The sequence below is a fragment of the Balearica regulorum genome, chromosome 4 (assembly GCF_011004875.1).
Source record: "Balearica regulorum gibbericeps isolate bBalReg1 chromosome 4, bBalReg1.pri, whole genome shotgun sequence".
In the NCBI taxonomy this organism is placed as follows: domain Eukaryota; kingdom Metazoa; phylum Chordata; class Aves; order Gruiformes; family Gruidae; genus Balearica; species Balearica regulorum.
This window is the reverse complement of record NC_046187.1, coordinates 25,347,421-25,372,855: the sequence shown is the minus strand read 5'-3', so window position 1 is coordinate 25,372,855 and position 25,435 is coordinate 25,347,421. Positions and strand designations below refer to the sequence as shown.

Here is a 25,435-nt window from a genome sequence, read left to right as displayed (position 1 = left end):
GTAGTCCTCTTGCACCTGTAGCTGTGGTGCAGCTACGCTCTTAACTTTTCTAACTGGTGCCACAGCAGTGACCCACATCTCAGTATTTTTATTCACTGCAGCAATGATGTGAGCAATTATAAAACTGACCTGAATGATGCCTATTTCTCTGTGCTTTTTGGAAGAGCTGAGACCAGGAGCAAAAGCAGATGCTATAATTCTTTTGAGAGCTACACCTTTTCATGTTGCATGTTCCTTCAGCAGCTTTTCCTGTTGTTCACAGCCAGAGGGAAGTGCTTCTGCTGAATTCTGTTAGAGAAGAATTTAAGTAGAGCCACAGTCTGGTAACTGTAAAGATGATTTGTAGAATGATCTGTCTTGAATTTTATGATCTTCTCAAAAGTTCAGGTTGAAACCGAAATCCCTTTTTATGTACCATTTTCTATCCAGTATACTTTTCCATTTATAAATGCAGTGCTATGCAGAGTCTTAAATTAAATGTATATGATCACAGAACAGTATGTAATGAGGTCTGGCGTTGTTATTGGTACTATATTAGTCAGCTTTAGGTTTGTATGCCCATGGAGCAACTTTGCACTTGTTCAATTCACTCTTCTCTCTTATTCCTTTAGAGGTTTTCTATTTGGTTTTCTATCAATTGCAAATAACTCACAGCAGTGCATTCTTTGCAGGGAAAACTAGCACCATAAAGCTCTAATGCTGGCTGGATGTTTTGGTTGCTTCTGGGGCAGGAATAATAGAAAACACCAAACCTAGTTGTTTAAGGAGCCGTTTCTTTTGTCATGTGGTGGCATGAGGTATCGCAGTGTGGCATAAGGCCAAGCTTTGTTTCCAGCCTTGGGTCAGATGCTGTAAGCTGGCCAGGGCACAGGAGGATATTTTAGCACAAGGCTTTTGCTTGGCGGGCACTGAGGAACTTGTTGCTTACTTTGGCTGTTTCATGCTGCCAGATCACAGGATTTTTTCCTAGCCTGTTGTTCACTGCTGCTTTGCTTGGTGCATCTCTGTCCTGCCTGGTAACAGCTTCTTCTATTCTGGTCCCGCTTTTCTGCCAGCAACCACTTCTAGGGTGGTTTTCTGTAAATGGACAAACTCTTACAGTATTCACCAGTTAAAGAATGCAAAATTTTTGTCATTAGTAACCTAAACCCCCCATTTGGAGTCTTGGCTTCAGCAACAAAAATCTTGTGGATTAACCACTTTCACCAGCAAGAGGCTTTCTGATGAGCTGTGGGAAGAAGTGTACGCTTGGCGGTAGGTCCACAGTAAACAGCTGGAATTTGCATGTGGTGAATTAGCACCAAATAAAATCCCCCTTTTTTTTGCTTAATTATCCTTGCATATGCAAATGGCTCTATTAAATATTTGCGCAATAGAAAATGGTAAACCCACACTTCTACAATAAGTGGGTTTTGATTGTGCACAGACTGCGATTTGTCTGCTCTGCTGGTGCAGGGCCTGTGTAGGTGCCGTAACGGTCTACGATCTGATGAAGGGACCGCTCTGTTCCCTGACTCATCCTCAGCATACAGTGATGCCTTGAGCTGGTTTCAGCCACTCCAGCCATTGGAAGCCCTTTTGCTTCAACTCCTTTACGTGAACTTTGAGACCTGCTGTTTTGAATCCTACAAAGCTGCAGGCATGAGCAGGTGTAAGATATACTGGTTTTCTATTTCACAGGCTTCTTAGTTGTTGGTTTTCTCCTGGGAGGCTGAAAAGGTAAAATGTTTCTGACAACTACTTGAAGTCCTTATTTCTCTGAAGAGGACAAGAAGGCTAATGGGTTCTTTCCAGCTGATGTTGCAATGCTTTCTTATTTGCAATTCAGGGTGACATTTCTAAAAGTCTTTTGTTTCGGATGGAAGCCTAGTGATGTTTTCCAGAATGTCTAAGCAGGTGAGGCATCTAGCTTCCAATGATTTCTTTTCAGCACTGAAATGCCTCTCAGAACTTAAAGAAGAGGTATTTATGGAAGAGCCTGATTTTGGAGGTCCTAATTTTATTTAAAACTTGATTAAATTTTCAAAAGAATGGGGAATATCAGAAGAGAACTGGTGTGGATTTTAATGACAAGTTCCACCACTCCGCTCTAGTTCTTGAGAGAGTGTGAAAGAAAACAGCAATTTTCAGGCTTTTCCTTCTCTGTTTGCTGTTTATATACTTTCTTCATAGAATCAGTTGCAGGAACAAAACTCTGCTCATGCTGCTAATTACTAATTTCAGGCAGTAACAATCAGACTATACTTCTAACAGTCAGGAGAAAATACTGCCTCCTGATTTCTTCACCTTCCCACTTCACTTTCTTTTGAGCCAAAGGGTTATCACAACTGCTGACAGATGGATTTCTGGGTGCTATTAGTGTCAGAAAGCGAACAGCAGAAGTTGAGCACCCAAATAATATTTTAAGTGCCTAAGAAAACTTGTGTGAGTCCTTTGAGGAAGGGGTGTGGGTGAAATAGGCTACAGGGAAATAATTCATTGAGAGCAAGCTGGTTTGAAAGAGGCTGTGGATTCTAAAACCCAGTCAGGGTGCTTTTAGGAAAATGGCAGTGTCTGAAGAGTGAGATCTATGATAAGTATTTAAATAACTTACTATAGGAGCCAGAAGATACTTGGGAATTAGATACTTGGGAATTTAATTTATTCAGTACTAGAGAGATGAGGTTTTTAAAGTGGTAAATTTTTCTTTTAAAACGGAGGGAGAATATGGGTTGGGGGAGGAGATGCTGTTAATTTCACATAAGTGCTTTTCCTGATACCATCTTTTTTATTTCTTTAAACAAAAGCATTAATTGGAACTGAGGAAGAAGTCTTTCTCTTTCTTAGAGACTTGGCATTTCATTTTTGGCTAAGACTGAAAGCTATTGTTGCCTAAGTTGACGCTAAACTGGCAAATCTATGAACTGAAGCCAGTATTGTTACTCGGATCTAAATTTGTAAGGACATTTGGTTGTCTTAGAATAAAAGTTGAGCATATAGTTTACCTCAAGGGCAGAATTATACTCAAAAGATTATTTGCACAGGTTTACAGCTGAAAATGTTGCTTTGCTTATTGACACGTGACATTTAAAGTAGCACGTTGGTGGAAAGGAAGAATAATGGCAAATGATGATGAATGTGTCAAACGTTCATACAATAGACACGATCTTCACCCGCAGGCTCACTGCTTTTTGGCAAAGGGCAGAGCTTTTCTAAAGTGGCAGCTAACATTGCAAGGAGAAAAGTTTCCAGTGAAGACTGTGATTTTGAAAAATAACTCTTACTGTGTTTTTAGGGAATGAACTGTTTCATTGACAGGTAAGACTGGCCTTAGCAAAGGCTGGTACCAGTTTGACTTAGAATTTCATTTTAAGTCACATTATGAGAGTAGTGCAAACCTACAGGCGCCCAGCTCAACTTACAACTGATTATATTGAAATTGGGAATTAAAATCTAAAAGTCAATCTAAATAATTAAACCAGTCTAAGTAATGGCGGTGCCCATACAGCAGGCTATCCTGATTTATGTATAGCCGTTTGGTAAGGCTTGCTTGCCCACAAAGCTTGCTTTCTTTTAACTAATATTCCATGTAAATTTTTGGCTACTGGCAGGTAAGGAGAGCCACTTTCTCTGCCTTCTGTGTGGAAGGGAAGGTCTTTTGGAGAAATAGCTGGATCTGCTGAGGAATAGAGAGAGCAGTATCAGAATTTGATATTTGACATGGCAGCTGGAAATCCAGTATGTGTTAACGGATTTCAGATACCTTTGAATAGAACTGATTGCAAGATGTGAATTAGCAAGGACATCCTTCAACCCCAACTAGTGTATGCTCCAAAGAACTTTGCAGGCTTTCCTGTCCTATTTAGTTGTCATGTCTATGAATTGCCCACTTTAACTAAGTATTGTCCGTAATGTCTGAAAAAAAATTGGATGAAATTTGGTAAAAGGACAGGTGAGAGAGTGCCTAGTCTTCAGTGTTCAGCAGTCATAGTGGTGGTGGGTAGTTGGGACTGGTGTTAGCTTTTCCATTTCGTCTTTTCTGTGAGCTCCTAGTTCTGCTTCCCTGAGATCATGGAAGGGTAATGCTACAATAGTGCACAATAGAAAATAATTCAGGTGAAACACTTAAATCCATGCCCATCAACTTACTCTGTTCTCTTACTGTTCTCTGAGTTGTTACCATTGCCTCTGGAAGTGAGGTAAATCCCAAACAAAAATGACAAGGGGTTAAGCTGTTGGAGTAAGATGATCTGAAGAATTCTTCAGATGTTGGTTGATAAATACAATATATTCCACGTTTATATAATTGTGTGGTAGCAGTTATAATAACTATACCTGTAGTGTAGTTGTATGCATCTCATTTAAGATATCCCTTAATATTTATGTCTGTGGTTTACACTAGTTATATATAATCATATCTGATCCTCACAACATATCTGTGAGCTAAGGAAGTACCATCCTTGGGATGCATTTGGGGAACAGGTGTACAGGGAAATTCTTCCTTAAACTGAATTGAAAATAGTCTTTTCACCCATTCTTTCTTCACATAGTATTTATTTCCAAACTGAACTGAATAAAGATACAGTATAGGTGTTAGACCTGTGCTAGATTTAAGCCTATCTTTTTATGTTCATAGGAAACCCAGCATCAGGTCACTGGAAAGAGGAGACTGCTTCCTAGCAGAGGAGAGCACTTAGCAGTGCTGTTCGATCAGCGGGGAAGCCCCAGCTGCCCGTGAGGACAGGGCAGGAGCAGAGGCATCAGTCAAACTTGAGAGAGAAGTGGGAGGATGGAGAAAACCTAGAGCAGGAGTGAAATCAAATGGACCAGACGAAAAAAGGAATAAACTGCTTGGATATTGAGAAATTGTTTGCTATTCTGTTTCAGTAAGTAATTTCAGTAAATTCACACTGAAAAAAAAAAATGTGGGGAGTGACTGCTTTAGAATACAAGTATAGGCAGAACTAGCCTGCTCAGTGGTTAACTGAGTGCTGTGAGTGGTTTTATTTCTGAGTCATGCAGTTATACCAGTCTCACACAAAGGGAAACTTTTAGACCATATATCAAAATCTTCCTTATAAAATCGGAATTTTCAAACAGTGACTAAAATCACTTATTGTTCACTTTGTTGAGGCACCTTAGATTAAGGTGTTTTGATTGTGAATTCTTTCAGGACATTGTACTAAAAAGTTGGCTAGAGTTTGATCTAGCAGGTTTTTACAGGAAGAAAGCAGTGGCCATTCTGTGCTTCCTTAGGCATGGTTTGTGTGCAAATATGATTACTGCCTATCTAATTTAGGATTGAGTGGAGAGGAAGAAGTTGTTGCTGATTATGTTAGCCATGACAAAACACATTTCACAGGAAAATTGTAAGAAGGAAACATATTTCAAGATAGCAAAAGCAGCAACTAGATTTTAAGTATCTTGTCCATCTCCAGCTTTGAAACTTCGTCTCAGTCAAGGGATGTAGCCACTGCTATGTTCTGCTGTGTACTGGCCCCTCTTTATTACCCAGCACTTCATTTGCACAGGCAGGTGCTGAGAAAACCTAACCCTTATATAGCATTCTGCTTTGTCAAGATCTGAGTCCTTGTTTCTGTGGTGACACAGAGTCGGTCCTGCGTCAGTCAAATCAGTATCCTGCGGGATTTTTTTAGCCAGTTTTCTTAGCTGTAGGAAATTAGTCCCAATTCAAAGAGTTGCCTCTCCAAATAAGTGCCTTGACCATCATTAAGTTGCAGAGTATGTTATCTTTCTTATTCTGCTGAAGATTCTATTTTGTCGTAGTTACCTTTTCTCAGCACAGTGAACAGGACAGACCACTTCTTGGGTGAGTTGCTCTTCTTGTATGAGGCAGATCGAAATTTTTCTCCTAGCTCTGCTGGCTCCCATTGGTTTTCCTTAGCTGAGAGGGATGAACAAACCTGTTGCTTATTTGTATGTGTTGGGTTTCTGGGAGGTGAGATGGGTGAGTTTATCAAAATGTGTTTTGTAGAACATCAGTCACAGGAAGGAACCCTTAGTATCCCAGACCAGGTAAGTAGCGACTATTGTCTCAGCCAAGCAGACTCTGCTTCTGTGTCTCAGTGAAGTTGTGGTTGTTGCAGGAGGAGTGTGCCAGCCAGAGAGAAAACATCATCTAAAGCCCATGGCCTGATGATATGAGTATTTACCTGGGAGGACAGGGAACAGAATTTCAGTTCTTGCTTTGACCTGACTGAAAGTGGGTGGTTAAGAGGTTCATTTCCCGTATTTCTGTCAGACATGTCCCTTTTCCTGGGGCTGCAGATGCTCGTTTGCTTGCTTCCTAAAGCTGATCTTTATATCCATGAGGAGACGCACAGTGTAAATTCATACATTAATCCAGAGGTTCTCTTCCTGGCCTGTCATGTGGAAAAATGAATGTGTTCGGGCACACTTTCTAGGTTTTTGGCTTCATCTCAGAACGTCTGTGTTTACAGCAGGCCATTTTCTTGTTACAGCTGCTCTCCTTTTGGCTAACTTCCTTCTTAGCCCAGTAGTTTTGTCACTGACCTGACACAGGAGAAATGTGTTCATAACTGACTGGCTTCTGGCTATTTGTGGAGTCCCTTCTTTCCCCTGTAATGTTCTACTTGGTTTTAGGTCCTCATGCTGGAGAGGAGGCTGCCTGGCACGTTACCCCTCTTGTGAATGCAAGGGAACAAACTGCAGTGACGTTTTTGGAGAGGTTACTAGGCATTTCTTAGTCTCTGCGGTGTCCTTCATTTTCTGCCTGTCTTGCTTTAGCCTAATTAGCTGCCATGTGGATCAGAGCAGGAGGCCATCAGGAAACAAGGAATGGTTGCTTCAAAGCTTTGTGCACTGTTGTGGTTTCAAAGGAGTGCAGATGACTGATGCTCCAGATTCTGCTGTCCTACAGCCTGGAGCAAGGATTGGGTCCTTAAGGTCCCACATTTGCTGCAAATTGACCTAACCATTGAGCTGTCACCTCTACAGCTAACTTACTGCCTGTTAGCTAACCCAAAGCGGAAACTACAACAGAAGAGAATTCTCTAGAGCTGGTGAGTCCCTATAAGCACAACTAGTGAATCTGTCATCACTCGCTGTGTAAGAAGCCAAAGTTAGCCTGGGGCATTGTTCTTTTATGTAACAGAGGGGAAGTGGCTCTGGTCCAGGTGATCCAGAAGCCTGAGGAGCCAGACCATCCTGTGATGTTGGCCTGATTAGCTGTAAATAATCCTGGCTCAACTGCCCTGTTCTATGTCTTTGCTGTTTTTTCAGTGAGAGGAGAGGGAAGGATGCGTGTTTCCTAGCTGCTGGGGTATCTTGTGTGTTTATGAATGGGACTACCTGTACCGTGATCTGTGCAGAACTGGTCTTGGCACATGCATGGAATGAAGTATGGCGGGAGAGAGCAAGTTTGTGAATTAGGAAGAAATTCTTTACTATGAGGGTGGTGAGGCACTGGAACAGGTTGCCCAGAGAGGCTGTGGATGCCCCATCCCTGGAAGTGTTCAAGACCAGGTTGGATGGGGCTTTGGGCAACGTGGTCTAGTGGAGGGTGTCCCTGCCCATGGCAGGGGGGTTGGAACTAGATGATCTTTGAGGTCCCTTCCAACCCAAACCGTTCTATGATTCTATGGATGCTTGTACAGAAGCATCTGGATAATTAACTCAGACATTAGGTAGGAGCATTTAGATCCTTAAAGACATTTTCTGTGGGAGGTACGGCATAATCATCTCCTCGGGTACCCAAGAAGACGTGGTTAGATGCTGACTTCTGCCTTAATTGCGCATCAGGAATTTAGGTGTCGATTTTGAGTCTCACCCGAAATAATTTATTTGGCATCACAAGGATTTAAACCTTATCTTACTGCCAGGGTACCACCACCATCAGTAGACCATTTTTACTAGCTTATCTGTTTCCACTGAAGCTGGCGCGGTACCATGAGGGCCCAGGTCAATTTTCTCTTTCAGTCCCACAGGAACGAATGCTGATCAGCAGTGGGGGGTCAGGAGTGGACACTGATCCAAGTCACAGAGGGTATTCCAGGGTAGCACAATTACTCTGTTTCAGGTACTCTCATGGGATCATCCTAAGCCGTGCATATTAGTTAACCTTTCCCATAGTTGCTTTATGTGAAAGGGCTTTGATCTATGAATGAGCCCAACACATGGTGCTTGCTCACTGTATGTTAACAGCAGAGATGTTATTTTTAGCTCCTGAATTCTTTTCCTCCTTCACTATCAGAGCTGAAAGACCTTTCGTCCTTAAGACAGGCAACTGTTCACTATATAGTGTATTTGGGACAAGGTGCTATGTAAGGTTAACACCTCTACTGGGGGCGATTTTTTTTGCAAAATGGGTAAGTAAGTGGCTTTTTAAGTAGCCATTAAAAAATCTAAATAAAGTAGTCATGTTTTAAAAAGAACTGTTATCTTTGGAACATGTAATTTACAGAACTCACTGCAGGAATCCTTGATTTAGAACAATTACTGCACTAAAGTACTTTTTTTTTTACTTTGAAAACAAAAAACAAAACCAAACCCCAAACCAAAAACCAGACAGGTTTCCAGCAAGGGCTGGGATAATTGACTGGAATGGAAACTTAGCCAAGTCTTGCAAAACTCCAGTATACAGTTGCTGTTCTCTCAGAGGTCTTTTCTCCTGCCATCTGAAAGCATTCCTTTGCCTGGTCACTTGTGTGGAGCCTTTTTTTTTTTTTTTTTTACGTAATCACTAGTTGCTAGAAATAAATACTGCCAGAACTAATATGCTGGTTACGTTCTTACAATTGGGTTGTGTGCAGTGCATGCTGGTTTAAGCGGAAGCTGTTTCATAACATTTTAAATTATGAAATTTCTTGTGCAACAGAGTTTAAGGATCAGTTATAAACAATCTAATCACAAAGCTTCCTTAGGCAGTAACTCACCTATGTAATTTCTTGTAGCTCAAGCGTGACTCAGTCCAGTCTCACACCAAACAAGATTCAGGAGCTAGAATACAAGGTATGCCGATTCAATGTACAGTTCATATTTCTTTTGCAGTCATGCTCACAGACCATTGGAGTAATTTATCTATGGCTACAGTGGTGGTTTTGTTTTTTTTTCCCTTTTGAAATCCTTTAGTAGCAGTCGGGCAGCTGTGTCTGTTTTTCAGAGCTGTAGAATACCAGTCCCTGAGCAAAAAGGGAAAGGTGTCAGAAAAGTTGCTGGTGGCGTTTGGGGCTTGAAAGACTCAAACACCTCTGTTTTCAGTTTTGAGGCATGCAGAGGAGCTGCTTGCTATTGCAGGAAGGTCCCACGGGCACCACTGGCAGTAGGCGGGCCATGCCGACTCTCTGGATCTGACACCATGAAACCAGGCTCTCCATGGCTGATTCTGCAGCCAGCTCCAGTCCCTGGCTTCGGGATCTTTTATGCAGCTATAAGAAATTTAACTGTTGGCTCTTACCTCTTGTGTGGGCACGGACTGCATCCAAAAAGAAGGGAATCCATATTCCTAATCATCAACATTAAAACCACTGCTGCATTCAGTAAGATTTTAGTAGGAAACTGAAGATAGAGGGCGGGATCACAGACCCTGTACTTCCACTTGGGCCAAATTGAACTGAGAAGCATAAAGGAGCACCAAGCCTGCCCATTCCTTACTCCTGGTATGCAAATGAGACTTCTGCTCTGTTTAGGAAGAAAAAGAAAGTCATCTTCCAAAATGACTTTACTTAAGGTGAGCAAAGATCCCGACAGACACATTGCATTTCCTGCAAGGGAAGACCGAGACAAAATTCTTCAGCCTTAGAAGTGACTCTGCCTTCCTGGGCTTGCTTCTACCTTCGAGGGATTCTACTCCATCAAGTGTGAGCCATTGTCATATTTTTTCAAGCCAGACAATTGACTTTAGTTTTATTACAAAGCTTTTATTAAAAAACAAATGCTCAGCACATTAACTCAAACTGGAATGACAAAAAAAAAAAAAAAAATCGGTTGACAGTATTTTTGGCAAAGGCTGTGCCTTACTATTTTAAAAAATGGGTACATCAATGCTCATTTCAACAACTGGCATAAAATCCCACTAACAGGCTAACAAAAACAGATACAAATACAGAACAATTGAAGTAATAATTCAAGTGCTGGGCTTTTTACAAGGAGAAGGGGAATGGGGTGAGAAGGAGAACTCACTGCAGTCAGATTTGCTGGATGTATTGCTTATGGTTACAGAGTAGATGATGCAAGACTGACATGTCTACTGACCAGCTGACTGTTGTTACATTTATTTAGTTCTATAGGACACTGTATTATATAGACTGAGAGGCCACTATTTGTTACAAATAGTTTAACAAAAAAGCCACCTTTTTTCCATACAGGTTTTTCCTCTGGCAGAAAAAAAAAAAAAGAGAAAAAACCTTTTATTTTAAAATTATTTCAGATTTCTGACACTTGTTTAAAAGCTCATACCTAGTAAAATATACACCAAAGAAATTACAAACTAAAAGTTAAAATATAAAAGCATTCAAGTTTCTTAAAAAAGCTAAAACCAAAATTGATCCTGTCGCACCATTAAATAAAAAGAAGGTTGAGTGTGTCATCCTGGTCCAGGCAAATTTCATTCCTTGATGTGCTTGCTGTATGGGGCAGCTATGCTTGACATTACTCTGTTGGCTGAAGCAGGCAGACACAGCCACGCTACTTTGTTTGCTGACCCGATATGGACACAGATGAGACGGGGGCTTAAGAGTGCAAGGCAGAGGTGGAGTGAAGACAAAAGCTGCTCTGCTGACCCAGGAGCTCATTTGCTCTATTTATATTGGGGCTGGACCTTGTGATAATGAAGGATTTTGGCAGTGATTGTCTTTATGATTCAGTGTCTCTAGCAGTGACATCAGGGTGAATGACATCCTAGACAGACTCCTCGGGGGTGGTCTGTGTGGATGAAGGACACACCTAGGGTTTAACAAGCTTCCATCTCCAGAAGAGGTCCTGGTGTCGCTGCCTTTGCTTTGCAAGTTGAGAAAGCATTTCTTTTCCCACCTACAGGGAAGGGAAAGAGAGAGAGAGATAAAGACTATAAGAAGCCTGGTTTGGGGTTTTTTGTTTGTTTTTAAAATCCTTCAAAGAAACTGGTGATGGGTCGCTGTAACTCTATGACACAACTGTATTAGTGGAATGTGCATTTGCAATGTCAAAGCTAAGTGCAGAGTATTGCTATTTGCTCTTGAAGTTTGCAAGAATGTTTACGGAGAGTACTTTGGATTGTAAATCAATGTCCACACCAACTAGAAAGGTGGGGGTTTAAGCTGTTTAGACATTCAACATATTACAGAAGTAATTCCCTTTTGTAATGGGTTTCATTTATCTACAACATTTGACCCAGATAACTGTTACAAAACTAGACATCCTCAGGCTTTGGTACTACAGTAGTTGAGGTCAATTAACCCTCTACTTCAGAGCCTCAAGCTCTATTCCCTGCAGAAATGAAGAAATGCTGTCTTCTCTAAGCAGCTAGGTAGAGGACTGTGGTGGGTGAGGCTTGTGCGAACACTGACCCTACATCGTGCATCCACACGACTGGGGAGGAATTGTTCTGCTCTTCAGTGGGGTAGGATACATCTTCCGGTTGTGTAAGAGCCGTAGGCCTCTTAGCTAGCAGTAAAGTTCACTAGGATCTTGGAAGGATTTATGTTCTTATAGCATGTGAAAAGGCCAACAGTGCAAGCCTTACAGGTATTGCTCATCCAGAGAACAGTTCTTCAACATTAGGTCTCTGGGTTACATCAGCTGACTTACACAATCGCTAACTCAACCATCACCCCTGCCCTTCTGACCCAGACAACTGGGTTGTAACAGGGACTCCACCCAAAGCCTGGCTAATGAGTCAGGCATTTTTCCACAGACAGACACATGCTCTCCAGTAATGGTCTCCGGATTATTGGTATCTCAAAAAAAATCTACATTAACCTCTGGGCCTCTAGGTACTACTCAGCTGCCAAACAAGTAGAGGGTTCAATGAGCAGAGCTTTTGAGAATGACCAAAACTAGCACCGGAACGTAATTTGATGGAGAAGGTGAATGATTTTTCACCAGAATAAACACAAAATGCTTAGTCACACAAAGAATATACACTGCCAGCACCCTGAGTCACGCAAGGCAAGACAGAACAAGTTTATGAAGAAATGGCGTTGTTGAAACCACAAGTCAAACTTCTGTTAGACTACTCCTAACAGATAGGCTGCTTGAGCCTGTAAGAGCCACAAGCAGAATTAATCAGCAATTATTACAGCAGCAGAACTTAAACCAGGGCCATTTACAACTGGGCACCCACCTCCCATCTGCTGCGGCTTCTGTATAAGCCAGCACATTTTGCCCACGCTGGCTGAATACAGCTCCTGAATAAGGAGTTACACAGGCTAATGTACTGCAGGGTAGAAAGCCTCCAAAATAGATTTTGGACCATCTGATTTTAGTGAGCGCTAGCTGAGGCTCCACAATCTTACTAAACAAGTTGATTCCTCATCAGAAGCCACCCACGTGGCCATTGCTTTAATGGAAAGGAAAGGTGAGGACACTGAAGAAATTCAGCTGCAGACTAAGTAAGGTAGAAAGAACAAGCGCAGATTTATGTCAAACTCTTCCTATGTAGGTTTAATTTGAAGGATGCTCTCTCCTCCCCCAGCTACCACCATCCCTGATAGATAATGAATACTTTTCACCTGCTGCTGGTAGCCACAAAAGGACGTCTAAAGCCACTGTGGTCTCTTAAACAGCACAGCTGAAAGTCCACTGGCAAACCAGTGGTTTCAACAGAGGTGGTCTGTATTGACTAATTCAGTTCCTATTTCCTCATAAAACCAGCCTGAGTCCCAACTAAAAAAAGCCTTCTGAGCTTCCTGGCCCCCCCCCCTTTTTTTTTTATAAAGTAGCGCAGTGCTCCATAACACATGCGGATCAAAGAGCTATGAAGGGCTCTACCTTTCCAAGGAGCACGAACGAGAGGCCAAGCAAACAGCAGAGGAACACTGGGGAGAGCACCCTGCAGCTTTATATTTATTTTGTGCCTTTTCATCCCGGATTTTCAAAGGTTTGGTCCAGGTTGCTCTTCCTGGGAAGGTTTTCCTCTCAGTCTTACATGAAAACATTCAGCTTCCTGTTGAGGAATGGCCTTGAGGCGCCAGGCCAGTAGTTCACAGCAGTCTGATACAAGCGCAGTGATTCAGAGCTACTCCCCATTAGCAGCCAGGAATGTCTACTTCACTGAAGGAAATGAAATGCTCTTCTGTTGAGATGGTTCCCTGCCTCCTCCCCCCTTTCCTTACCAGCAAGCTGTCTTTGAAGTCAGGAGGTTAAAATAACGACCGCGGCCTTGCTCTGGCCCTCAGCTTTTTCAAACAGCGGCCATCGCTGCTTTCCCGATCCAAAGCAGCTTTGCAGCGCCTGCCTCCTTGCTGTAGCCTCTCTTGGCACCTAATTACCCCTGCTCCAAGAGGGAGGCTGCAGATATGACTGTAATTCTGCAAGGGGACAAGCACAGTGAAGCCCTAAATATTTTTGTTTCTAAGCGAATACTGCAGTACAGCAAATTACACAGTAGCTGTCCCGAAAACAGCATCTAGAACCCAGCCTTTCCCCAGCTGCACATTAAGGCTACATGCTGGAAATTGCTTCTAGTGCTGATAAACCAAATAATACCTAAAAAATATGAGTGACAATAGTGTTGCCTTACAGATATAAAACAGGTCAAATCAGGATTCTTTTCAAGAAACCACAGGCATGTGCTAAGGAGACTGAAGACTTCCCACATCTAAGGCTTCACTGGGGGGCTGTAGCTGAAGTCTCGCCAAGCGAGGCATGCCCTAGCAAAGCCCAATCCACAAGTGAAGTCGGCGCAATCAAAGGCTGCAATTACAGCTCCCTGGCTGTGGTTAGGCTTCAAAGAAAGTGCTGCAAGTCACATTTTACATATGTGAAGTCTTGAGCCTGAGCCACAATAGGAAGCACTGTCTGTGCCATTTGCAGTGTACATCTGACTGGAGGAGAAAAGGGGAGGGGAACAAATCCAGAACTAAAATTCAACAATAATTCAGTGTAAAAAGAAAAGCCTTACTACCAAAAAGTGATAAAACTCTATTTCAGGAATCACTACAGTAAAACTAAAGCCTCCTAACAAGACTGGGCTCCGTGGCTGAGGGCAAGAGCATCAGAGGGGTATCAAAAGTCCTCTCCATGCTTGGGAATGAGATGGAGTGAAGGATGGGTCTGCAAGGGCCTTGTGCTCCTCCTCTTGTCTTTTAACTCCTCGTCCTTTTTCTAGAACAAGGGAGAGGATTATGCAGCTTCATCTAGGTCATACTAATTGGAAGAGGTTATGGAAGAAAGTCAAGGGTGTCTGGGTCAGTACAGGAGTAAGTACAGAGTAAAACAGATAGCTAACCCTTCACAGCAAGCAAGAGAAAGTAGAGTTTAAACCAGGTGCTTTTTACCTTTACCTACTGTAGGTTGTTTTCATACAGTTGTAAGAAGAGACAAGACTACATATAATGGCAGTCTTGTCTCTTTTACATGTATTTAAAAGAAAAAAAAAAGTCAGGCTCCAAACCTGGCTTTTAATCCAGTACTTCAAACAACATGGCAAACTGAAGGATCCGGCAGCTGAAACTGTCATTTTCTTTTGAAGTCCAAAATGAACATGTTCGACTTACTGCCAGGGTTTATCCAATGCTCCAGAAACATGGGTATGCAAAACCAGGTCAGTATTTATCAGAAAGGTTCATGCTGTTTGTGAAGCCCTTTTTTTTTTTTATTTTCTTTAGCAGCAAAGCTGGAGAGAGTTTCAGGCACGAGCAGATAGATGCCGGCGCTGCAGTCTGCTCCTCTTCCTGCCCAGCTGTGCCATGGTTTGCAGGGTTAGACTAAACCAGATCCTTGAAATGTTCTGGGCAAACAAAAACAAACACTCCACAACCTTTGTTGTTTCTAAACAACAACAAAAAAAACCACCCCTCCCAACAAAACCCCAGTCATTTTAGTAATCTGATTTGCTGCAGGGTCCCACAAGCTGTTACAGCACGTGGATGGAGAGACCTATGGGAGACAGGAAAAAGCCCTCTCTGCAAGAGCTGGATACCATCAGGCAGCAGAGGAAACCTTTTAAGCTGTCTTTGTTGCCAAAGAAATTACATAAAATTGTACCCTAAAACTGTAACAGATTTTGCCATGTTGAAGCTATGTCAGTAAGTAAGTTTTTCTTGGTGGTGTTCCCCCCCCCCCCCAGTACTGTTAGCCTCAGCCCATTGCTGGTAACTGAATGGAGACTCCAGTAGTAAATTATCCCTCTGTGTTTTAGATGCCCTGAAGTAATTACTCCTGAAAAATACCTCTCCATTGACTGCAGGTAGAGCCTGGAGTTCCAACTTGTGTCCTCTTAGTCTGGCCTAAGCTAGATGCATTAAGTGAAGAGCAGGAACACAGCCCTCCTCCATGAGTCAGAGACCTCTTCCAGAGCAGGTTAGTGTCAGTGTCAGCATGGGAAATGCCCAGGTATTTTAGGTCTGCCACTTTGTGTGGCCGAAGTCAGTGATGCCAAAGCAGGTGTGGTTCTTATCGAAGGCCCCTTGTGTAGGCAGCATGAGACTAGAAGCTCTATCGCTGAGCTACAATCTTTAAAATGATCCTACTGGAAGACCCAGGATGTGTTTTTTCCTGTTGAGGGTGGGAGGGGAGAGAGGTTCCATGTTTGTAATTAAAAAAAACATTACCTCTAGACAGCCCTCTCTAGCAGCTTTTTAAAGAGGAATAATAGGCTAAAAGTGATCTGCAAGGGAGGAAGAAATAGGCTTGTCCCCTTTTTCTATCTTTATGGCAGATAATAAATATTCAGAAGATTATCTTTTAAATTATTTATTTTATAGACTGAGAGCTGTGAAGAAAGATGTGTCAGTTCTAGGGGCACTGAAATTGCTACTTCAGTTTTCACCTGCTGTAACAGAAAAGAGATGAGGTACTGGTAAAGTAAGTGAAAAGTCTTTAAAAGAAAGAACTAACATAGGCAAAATTTCCTTTATAGATCATCTTTTCTGCCACAATTAAACATAGGTTAGAATTTACACTGTACTTTGAAAGACAATCTCAACATTTAAATCTTCTAATAGATGGCATAATTTAAATAGTTACTTTCATGCAACCAAAAGGTAAGTAAGTAAGTCAGATGTAACTTTTTCTTGAGCTTCATCAACTCTTCTACACACAGGCATCCGCCGAGCAACACTAGCAGCGGAAGACAGCAGTACACAGAAACTACTACAGAATTCAGACACACCAACTTAACTTTGATGCAATTAAGTCATGCAGAAAGTCTCTGCTGGTCCAAAATACACAAGCCTCCTATCATGTATCTCAAAAGACACACATATGGGAAGAAACCCAACTATTCATCAAAACGTAGTCTCACCTAGTGTCATGGCAAATGCACACACAACATAAAACTAATTATATGTAGTTATTTAAGCAATAACATTTTACACTGTGCAATTTCACGTATCCCTGAGATGAAGGATAGAGGGTTCTCAAAACTCCCAAGTTTAATTCTGATGCAACTTAATGAGGAAAAAAAATTTTTGCAAGGAGGAAGCAACTTCAGAAATTGTCTCTCTGCTCAGTTAAGCCTCCTTAGTTCTCTTACCCCCTGACCCTGCTCTACTGATGCCTGTGGCAAGAACACTAATTCAGAGAGATGGTCACTGGTACCATTTCCCTCAGTTGCATCTAACCCTGCTCGCACACTACACCCCAGTGCCAGTGACACCTTCGCTGCACAAACATTTCCAACGTTTGCTCCTACCGCTGGAACCAACAGTAGAAAACTGGCCTCCTGAAAGATCAGACTAAAACCCACGCTAACTGGCTGCCAGTCTCCTGTTTAACTGGCGAGGCAGCGGCGCTTCAGCTGGCCCTGCCGTGAGCTTCCTTCCTTGTACAGCTTTCCAAGCTGCACGCGTTCAAAATTGTTTATAACAAGTGGGTAAAGTATCAGAGATTTAAAAGATAACTTGCATAAAAAGTCTTAAACTAGAGGATTAAGGAACTGACTGGTATGAGAAGGTGGCGCTATTAGCAGTATCTTTTGCCACATCAAATTTAGGCTTTTTGGTTTTGGTTGGTTTCTTCTTCAGGATGGCTGGTTTTGCATGCATGTGTATCAGAAGACCTCTTCAATCCAATCATAATATATACAACAAAAAGTGAGAGGCAGACAGAAACAAAACTCAGTGCTACAGTTTGCTAAGCTTTGACAGAATTGCATTTGAATACAGTTCTGTTGAAATTGGAGGACAGATTTCACCCAAGCTTAGTCTCCAGAAACAAATGGGAAAGACTTTGACAATGTCATAACAACTTGTTTTCTAGCTGTTCAGGAATACCGTATCAATTTCTCATTTTGAAATTTTTCATGTAAATACACTGAAAAAAGAAAAAAAATACAATACAGACCTGAACCTGAGATGAATATTGAAATGCTGAGGTTTTCTTTCAATTGGGAATGAAACCACATTTCAAAATCTTACATTTTCTTTATGAAACAATTTGTTTCTGCAGAGTTTTTCTCATGACCTTAGAATTCTCAATCTGGTGGTGAGTTTACTAAATCCACTAATGTACACTGTCTGCATCCAGAGAAGAATGGTGCACCAGCCGTCAACTCCCTGTCCCCACCCTGTCCCACAGGAAGAGTCAGAACAATAGTTGTCCCACTGTTCTTCATTCTAGCCCAAGCTGCCTATTGCTAACACCTCAGACATGAAACGATAGGGTTGTTAATTCCTTGTAAATATGGTTAAATTCAAATTTCATTAGGCACTTCTAACTTCACAGCAGCATCTCTGTCAAATAAAGAGGCTCTAGACGTTCACCTGCTGAATTATCTACTTTTGCCCTTTGCCAGGGTCAGCTTAAAATGTGAAATGCTGAAGGTCAGCATCATAGCTGATCGTGCTGCACCCTTTGAGTGCAAAACCAATTTTGTAAATACTTAAAAAATTTTCTTGTTTCTCTAATCCCGTATCTATGCTGATTGTCTAGTTGAAAGTGTTCTGCTTTTATTTATTTAGAAAAACCTATGCTTGGCCCCTACCCTGACTTACCCTTATCCCTCCCATAGTCTCTGATTGCACCCAAAATAGTTTTTATACCCTTCCTTCCTTCCTTCCCTGCAGCACTTCACAAGGCTCCTCCGCCAGGCTGGTGAAGGACAACTGAGTCTGCTCTGCCGCGTCTCTCCCAGCAGGTGTCAGTGCCCTTCTGTACCTGCCACCTGAATCAGAGGTGGCTCCTTGCCAGGTTTGCTCTTTTGGCATTTTTCTTGATGTCAGAGAGCCTGAAAGAGAGGAGCTTTTCTATCTTACACCCCGGCAAGATCAATGCCGGGTCAGAATTATGTTGCAGGAGGGGGATCTGTCTCAGGGCTATACCCCTCATCTTTGGGAATTTCTATGCCTCTCAAAAAAGGCTGAAGTTAACTGAAGTATTCAAAATTATAAATTTTTCTTGCCAGGAAATTCTCTTCTGTTCATTCTGTCCCTCTTGCCTATGCTGAAGGCCACTGTTCACAGGCAAAACAGGGAATGGGGAAACATTGTTTTTTAAAGCAAATCAGGACACGTCTCTGCACCACCAAATCCTCACGCACACTAACTTCTGCACAAGTCCTTCAGGCTCTGTTTAAAGCTTCTGAGCAGTCAGGGGAGACGGAAAGGGGTGGAGCGTTTGTTTCATTTTCAACTCCAGCAGCTATTTCAAGGGCACTGGACAAGCCAGGTTAGAAAACACGTGCCTCGGGAAGCAAGGTACCACATCCTCTTTGCATCTCCTTTCTAGGATTGCTGGCCAGAAACCCATGGTCAGCCATGCCCACAGTCGTCAGATGGTTCTTTTCCACAGTATTCTGGCTGTAGATTGGTCCACTTTATAGTCTGCTTTCACAACCTCACTCCATTTTATTTCTAAGTAATAAGGAAGAGATAATCCAGTCATAAACTGTTTGTTACAACACTGTCCAAAAATCACTTCTGCACTGCAATTTGGCTCTAATTTCCATGTAGGAAGTTTGAAACTTTATAGATAATTCATTGTTTAAAGTTAAGCAGTCTTAATCTGATCCTTTTAAGTGTTTCTGATTGTAAATCAGTATTAGTCAAGTTTCCTCATTTTTGAAAGCTTTGCTAATCTAAATGCTAGTTGTCATGGAATTTTGCAAGCCACAAATACACTTCTCACAGGTTTTCAAACTTCTATTAAGCTTCTCTATCACTCTTTTTAGCCCTTGAAGATATGCCAAAACACAATGTTAAATTATGTAGCTTGTGAGGACTTTCCAATTGCATCCTGCCATATGTCAAACGATGTGCCTTTTACAATTACCATACATAGCAAGTCATAAGAAGTTAACTATTTCCATGTTGTGGAACAATCAGGAGGACTTTTTGTTAATACCCTTCTATTTCCTTGCTGATTTAAAAATACTCATGAGATGCTAAAAAAAAAAAAAACCAGTTTTTTTTTCCTTCCAAAAGTCAAATCAGATAGGAAATCAGGAATCCCCACTTTCAACACAGAATTGTTCCCATTTACACGCCTTCTAGAAGGTTGTGCATAAAGTAACAAGAAAACACCCACCTTTCTGAAAGGTGCTCAGCAGACGATCTCTACATTGTCTTTAATCTTAGCTTTCCTCATTTCCCCTTCCCTCCTGGCCTCTCCCAAATTCATTTTTAGCATTATCAGGTCTTATGCCACTATCAGTTGATTTCAAAAGGAGAGAATAAATACGAGTTATTTCTTCAACAAATAAAAGTTATTTCAAACATTGTGTAGGGCCATGTCAACTCAAAAACAAAATCCTGCTTGGGGACAGTTCCACAACTTTAAAGAATGGCGACGTGCTTCAGAGTACCCCAGCAAAGACTGGAGCACCAGGTCACAGTATTCCTAAAGCACTATAATATTAAAGTGGTTTACAGACTGGCCATTCAGCAGGCTGGAGGAGATCATGAATCTCAGCTAAATCCTAAGCAGTGAAGCCATAAGCAGCTTGCTGCTGTGTACAAACAACCCTGGGACAAGGAGCAACTTAGTGCTGCTACCACCTTGACTTCACCACTCAAATGATGTCCAAGCCAAAAAGCAGGCTAGAGGTCCACCTTAAAAATCAGTTATGTGGTGAAGTGTTCATGGACAAAAAAAACCCCCACACCCAAAACTTTCACAGTATCTTAAATCATTTCTGTTTGCACGTCCCTTCCGTTACTTTCCTCTGAACATCCCACCACACAACCCTCCCACTATTTCATCCTTCTCACTTACATCACCGTAATTACAGCCCTGGCTGATCTCCTTTGTGCTGATCTCAAGATTCTTTCTTTGGTCTTGCCACCTACTCATTTCTGATTCTTCTCAGATAACAGAACGCTTGTCTCCTTCCCAGACCTCCCACCCTCCTTCCCCCTCTTCCTTGCACCACCCATACGAGTAAGAAAGCTAGTGTTTTCCTGTCTTCAAGAGCTCTTTGCGGCACTCACTGAAAGGCATTCCCAAACTTATTATCTCCATCCAGTAAAGACTACAACAGCTCTGCTGTGGGCCTGGTAAGATATTACGCTTGTAGGCAAAACATTCTTTGGATTAGACTTGCAAAGGGCAAGAGTCTTAACCTTCAGAAGTTTACTTTGAAGTCTGGCTGATTCAGGTTCCCTAAATCATTCTGTGCATTTACTTCCAGCTAGAGCACATCTGTACATCTCCAGTGGAGAGCATTCACTCAGCGCGCAACGTTTAGTGAGGCTGCCTACATGTGCATATATGGAGTCAACAGAACGCTCCCCCTTCAGTGGGAGAGGATACCTACTGTTCTCATACTCCGTCTTACAAATTGCATGAGGACAGAGAGCCGGGTATTACCAACAGTTTCTACACTGCTACAGAGCTTGAGGGGAAGGAAGAAAGGGGCGTAGAAGTAAAAGGGCAAAAGAGAAAACCCACATACTCAGAACATTCATCCTCTTCTATTTGAGCTCATCCTCTACTGAGGAAAATACAAACAGAGAAACTCCAACAAAAGTAGTTCAGTGTAGGCAAGACAGTCCTCCTTAGATTGTAAGGCATCCAAAAAACCAAACATCCCCTGGTCACTTGAACCTCAGTTGTGTTCCGATCCCAAACGGGTGCTCTGTATCAATTCAGGTAAAATTATGTGTGTTTTGCTTATTGGTACTGTGTTAACATCGAAGGGAAAAATACTCACAATAATCATGGACCTGGGCAACAAAGCCGAAATATCAATTACAAAACTCAATGTTAAAAGACTTGCTGGTTTTGTTTTTTTTAATAGGTATAATACTTATGGCCGTCACCGTAACTAACGATATGTTACAGCTACATTTGTTGTGTAGGCTACAGAACCCGAATGCTGCAGTCCACATCTAAAATCAGCATGACTCAGGCACATTGCAAAGTGTAAGACTGTCTGCTTGCCTGAAAAACTTTTGCTTAGCAGGAAGAAAAAAGAGCACGCGTTTTACCTTTTCATTTTACTCCAGCTTTAAAAAAACCGAAACAACACGAAGTCTTAAACCCAACCAAGTTTAGACTAACCAGCATTATGGTGTAACTACAGAAGAGGCTTGAATCATGCTGACTGACTGACGACTGACACACTGCCCAGAATGAAGGGAACTTGGCTTTCTCTGGCAGAAAGCCCGAGCAGAGCAGAGGGCCAACAGGCGGCCGCTTTGCTGACCACTCCGACTGCCAAGGGCACTCTTTTGGGGCCAAACAAGGCAGAAGGAGAGGGGATAAAGAGCCCATTTCTGTTATAATGCATAGGTGACTTTAGAAAGTGTTATTTTTTTGCATGGTTCCTGGAATTCTCAGGGATCTCCTGAGAGCAGTCTGGGTTAATTAGACAGTGTAGAAGCAACTATTATGTCAAACGAATTCCATTCCTCCCAGAAAACGAGGAAGAGGGGAAGAGAAGGACCAGCCTTCCAACACAAACACTGAGCAATATGAGGATCTCACTGTGGTACTGTGTGCACTCACAAGCAGATTAGATGGTGTTTTATGGGATATGTGTAATCACTAGTCATTCCACCTTCACTGCAGACAGTACGATATGAAGAGAGAAAACACACTGGAAATACAACAACAAAAAAACCCCAACCCGCACCACATGTGAAATACCACTGTACAGTTGAGGGAGAAATTCTTGGTACAACTGAAACACAGTCCCCTTTTCTTAGCAGATGTTTTGTTAGTATACAGGTGAATAAATTTTAAAAACATGTACCCAGCCAGCCAGCATCTTGTAGATGTCAGCACATAAAACGTACTCCGAAGCCAGTGTCTAACCTGCTCTCATGAACTGTGACAATCCGCTGGCTGGGAGGGTTTGCACTGCTTAGTAAAGCCCTCCCTGTGCTTCACAGGCAGACTTGCAGCGAGTCAGTGAGGTATGGTCAATTTGAAAATATTATGGTTAAGAAGTGAAATGGTGAACACCTAATAGATAGCCGGTATAAAAACCATCAGTAGTCAAAGTAACATTAGCTTTGGGATATGATACTTCTGCAATTTTTGCTAAATTCATATTATTGCATAAAATTTATAAGAAAGCTTATTTTACAATTCAGTTTTATCATCAGGAAAGCTTTAGAGATGTTCTTACCATGCTTCAGATGTAGGCAGCTGTCATTCTGGGGCCTGTACCTGTAGAAGATTGTTTTCCTTTAACAAATTTCTGTTACAGAGTTTTTGCACATTCCAAATAAGTTTGTTTGCTACAGTATTACATGGATTTTTTTGGTGTGTTTTTGATTTTGTTGTTTGGTTTTTTTATGGTTCTTATACCAGCCATTTTTGTTGGGGAAAACAGGGTATTTCTTTGTATAGATTTTACAGGCAAAGGGAAGACCTCACTGATGCTTTTAGCCAACCTACTAGGCAGCTGTTAGTGTACACAGAAATGTAAAATACAGTGATTAAAAAAATACAGCAGCTACAAAAAGGTCAGAGTAAAGTTTCCAGTGTCCAATAATCCCACACAGTATTTGAGACATAGTTAAGTCTAAGGATGATACAACACTGATTGAGGAGAAAAGCAAAGGTAAAGCAGGACATTGCAGCAATGCGTAAGGTCAGCCAAAGATGATGATGCCGTCAGGACTGCTGCGCGGAAAGGCGTAAGGGAAAGGAGACGTATCGCGTACATTTTCACAAGCTTGCATTCAAAGTCAAGTATCTTAAAACATCCATCAGAAGCAAGTGTTAGAGAAAAGCATGTAAAAATTAAATAGCGCAAGCCCTGGTTTCTAAAATATACCCGAGGTGAATGGTAAGAGTTGGTCATGGCCTACCTGATGCTGATTCCTGCAACTTTTCTCTCTTCCTCTTCTTTTTCTTCCCCTGAAAAATAAGAAATTTTACCATATCATTACATGCACAGAACTTTTTGTTGTTGTTCCCCCACCTCACAGCATAGAAAAGAAAGCCATCTGGAGACTGAGAAAGCAGTTAGGAAAAACACAATTGTTTTTGGGGGTAGCTAAAACCTTTTCTAACCCACTTCCAACTGTTTCAATGGTAACAAGGTTTGCTTTCAGTATGTATGGAGAAACACACACGTGAGCAATATGCATTTTTATATCCACACAGAATTATAATTTCTGGCAGTTTTTCAACTAACGCTGGCAGCCACAAGCATCTAAAAGACTTCTCACGCTTAATAATCTGATGACACGTATGTTGATATCATAATTTATGGCTCTTACAAGAACTCTTCACACATTCAGATACTTACGCTGTCAATACGTGGCAACAGCAGACAGGGTGTTGAAAGTACCTAGGCCGACCGTGACTTGTCCCCGGGGTGCAAACCGGCCAACTACAACTGTTCTGATAACGCTCGTACCTTTACCAAAGCCAAGTTTCTCCTGGCTGTGCCTGGAGAACGCGCCGTGCAACAAGCAAACAGCGGACTGCTGTACAGCAGAGCACCCTGAACATGACCGAGGTGCAGGACAGAAATGGACGCCCCAGCAGCTGTCTTTCTTGGACACCACACCGGCACCAGCATGCCGGCGCAGGCTCGTCCCGCCGACCCACACGCTCAGCCTTCTCCTGCACCCCATCTATGGAAAAGGCCAGAGTTCCCGCTTCCCACGGTCTTTCAGGAAACAAAAGGTCAGTTTAGACTCACAATTTTAGACCTCAGTCATCTTGCATCGCCCTAATTACCACTTCGATATTCCTCCATATGACTTCTCTTTATTGTCCTGTGTTGTCTTTCCGTTAGCTAGCTCTGCAGGGCCACGGTGAAGCTACGGCAGATGAATCTTAGTCCCCAGCCTGCTCTGGCAGCCTGGGCTCTTAAGCCCCTGCCCCTATTTTATCCTGAGGCTGGCAATGGGGCTGGGCAATGCCTTGTGAGCGAGCTCCCAAAGACGGGACCGAGACGAGAAGTTGGAAAGCAGGTTTCAAGGGCTCTGGGAAACTCACAGCGATACGCTTTATCACTTGGGCACCAAGGCAATACTCCTTTATGGAGGAAAGTGCATTAGTGCAGATGTTAACATGGAAAAATCACGGGAGGAAAACTACATTTTACACTCTATGGCAGGCTGACTTCAAGAGCTAGAAGATACTGACAGCTGATCTGGGATCCATCTATGAGATACCAGAAGCAGAGGAGCAGAAGGAAAAGGCCGGGCTGAAAACTAGTTGTCAGCATTCCCAAACGAGGTAGTTTCTGACAACTCCAGCACACACAAACACCAGCACATTATGAAAACACTGTGCTTCTCCTGACTATCACACAACTTTGCAGGACTACTTGGGGTGTCAGTAATAAAAACGTAATAAAGAGCACACAGTTATTGCCAACATTTGAATAGCCATGCTTAACATTTTCTTGACATTTCTGAAATCCTGAATAATAAGGCAAACCAAAATAGAAGAATTAAAACCAAGTAGTACATATTTTTTAATTGTACTGTTTTGTGAAATTCAGCGGTGTGAAACAGAAGAGTCACCCCTAAGTCACTTCTCTCAAAATACTGCAGTAATATCTGTGCTAAATGATTACAATTTCATTTTTGACTGCTCAAGTTAGAAAAAATGAAGAGAAAACAACAACAACAAAAGATGACATATACCTGAAAATGTTTCAGTGATAAACTGTGATCTACTATGATCACCTTCTCACCACCACTGCAACAAACGTGTGCATTACTGGAGAGGCAGAGAGAAGGACTGCAAGAGGAAGCTAGCAGAGTTCTCCATTGTAACATATAGGACTGGAGTATGTCAGAGCTGTACTTCCACACAGGATGGAGGTTGGAAGCACATCAAAGATAGAATTCATACGTGCCACCTTACACGCTCTGAATGTCTGTCAAGGCATTTAAGAAACCGCAGGTCCATTGCTTGCGCTGTA

General features: G+C 42.1%; 1 protein-coding gene and 1 long non-coding RNA gene across 9 annotated transcripts in view; one reads left to right on the top strand and one right to left on the bottom strand.

Annotated features, from left to right (window-relative positions):
• The first annotated feature begins 8,869 nt into the window (after positions 1–8,869).
• LOC142601698 (uncharacterized) lies at positions 8,870–10,176 on the top strand. Its single transcript, XR_012835261.1, has 2 exons — positions 8,870–8,970; positions 9,122–10,176. It is a non-coding gene; the product is annotated as an uncharacterized LOC142601698 (long non-coding RNA).
• Positions 9,858–25,435, bottom strand: part of LEF1 (lymphoid enhancer binding factor 1) — a 69,233-nt gene continuing 53,655 nt past the window's right edge. For 6 of the 8 annotated variants that reach the window (XM_075751468.1, XM_075751469.1, XM_075751470.1 and 3 more), the window contains 2 exons: positions 23,358–23,406; positions 9,858–10,989 (listed from right to left, as the gene is read on the bottom strand). In XM_075751468.1, the coding sequence (XP_075607583.1) occupies positions 10,910–10,989; positions 23,358–23,406 (129 nt within the window). In that variant the 3' untranslated portion in view covers positions 9,858–10,909. Of the gene's footprint in view, positions 10,990–22,669; positions 22,711–23,357; positions 23,407–25,435 lie in introns of all 8 variants that reach the window. The other 2 variants (XM_075751473.1, XM_075751475.1) reach the window with 1 other exon arrangement.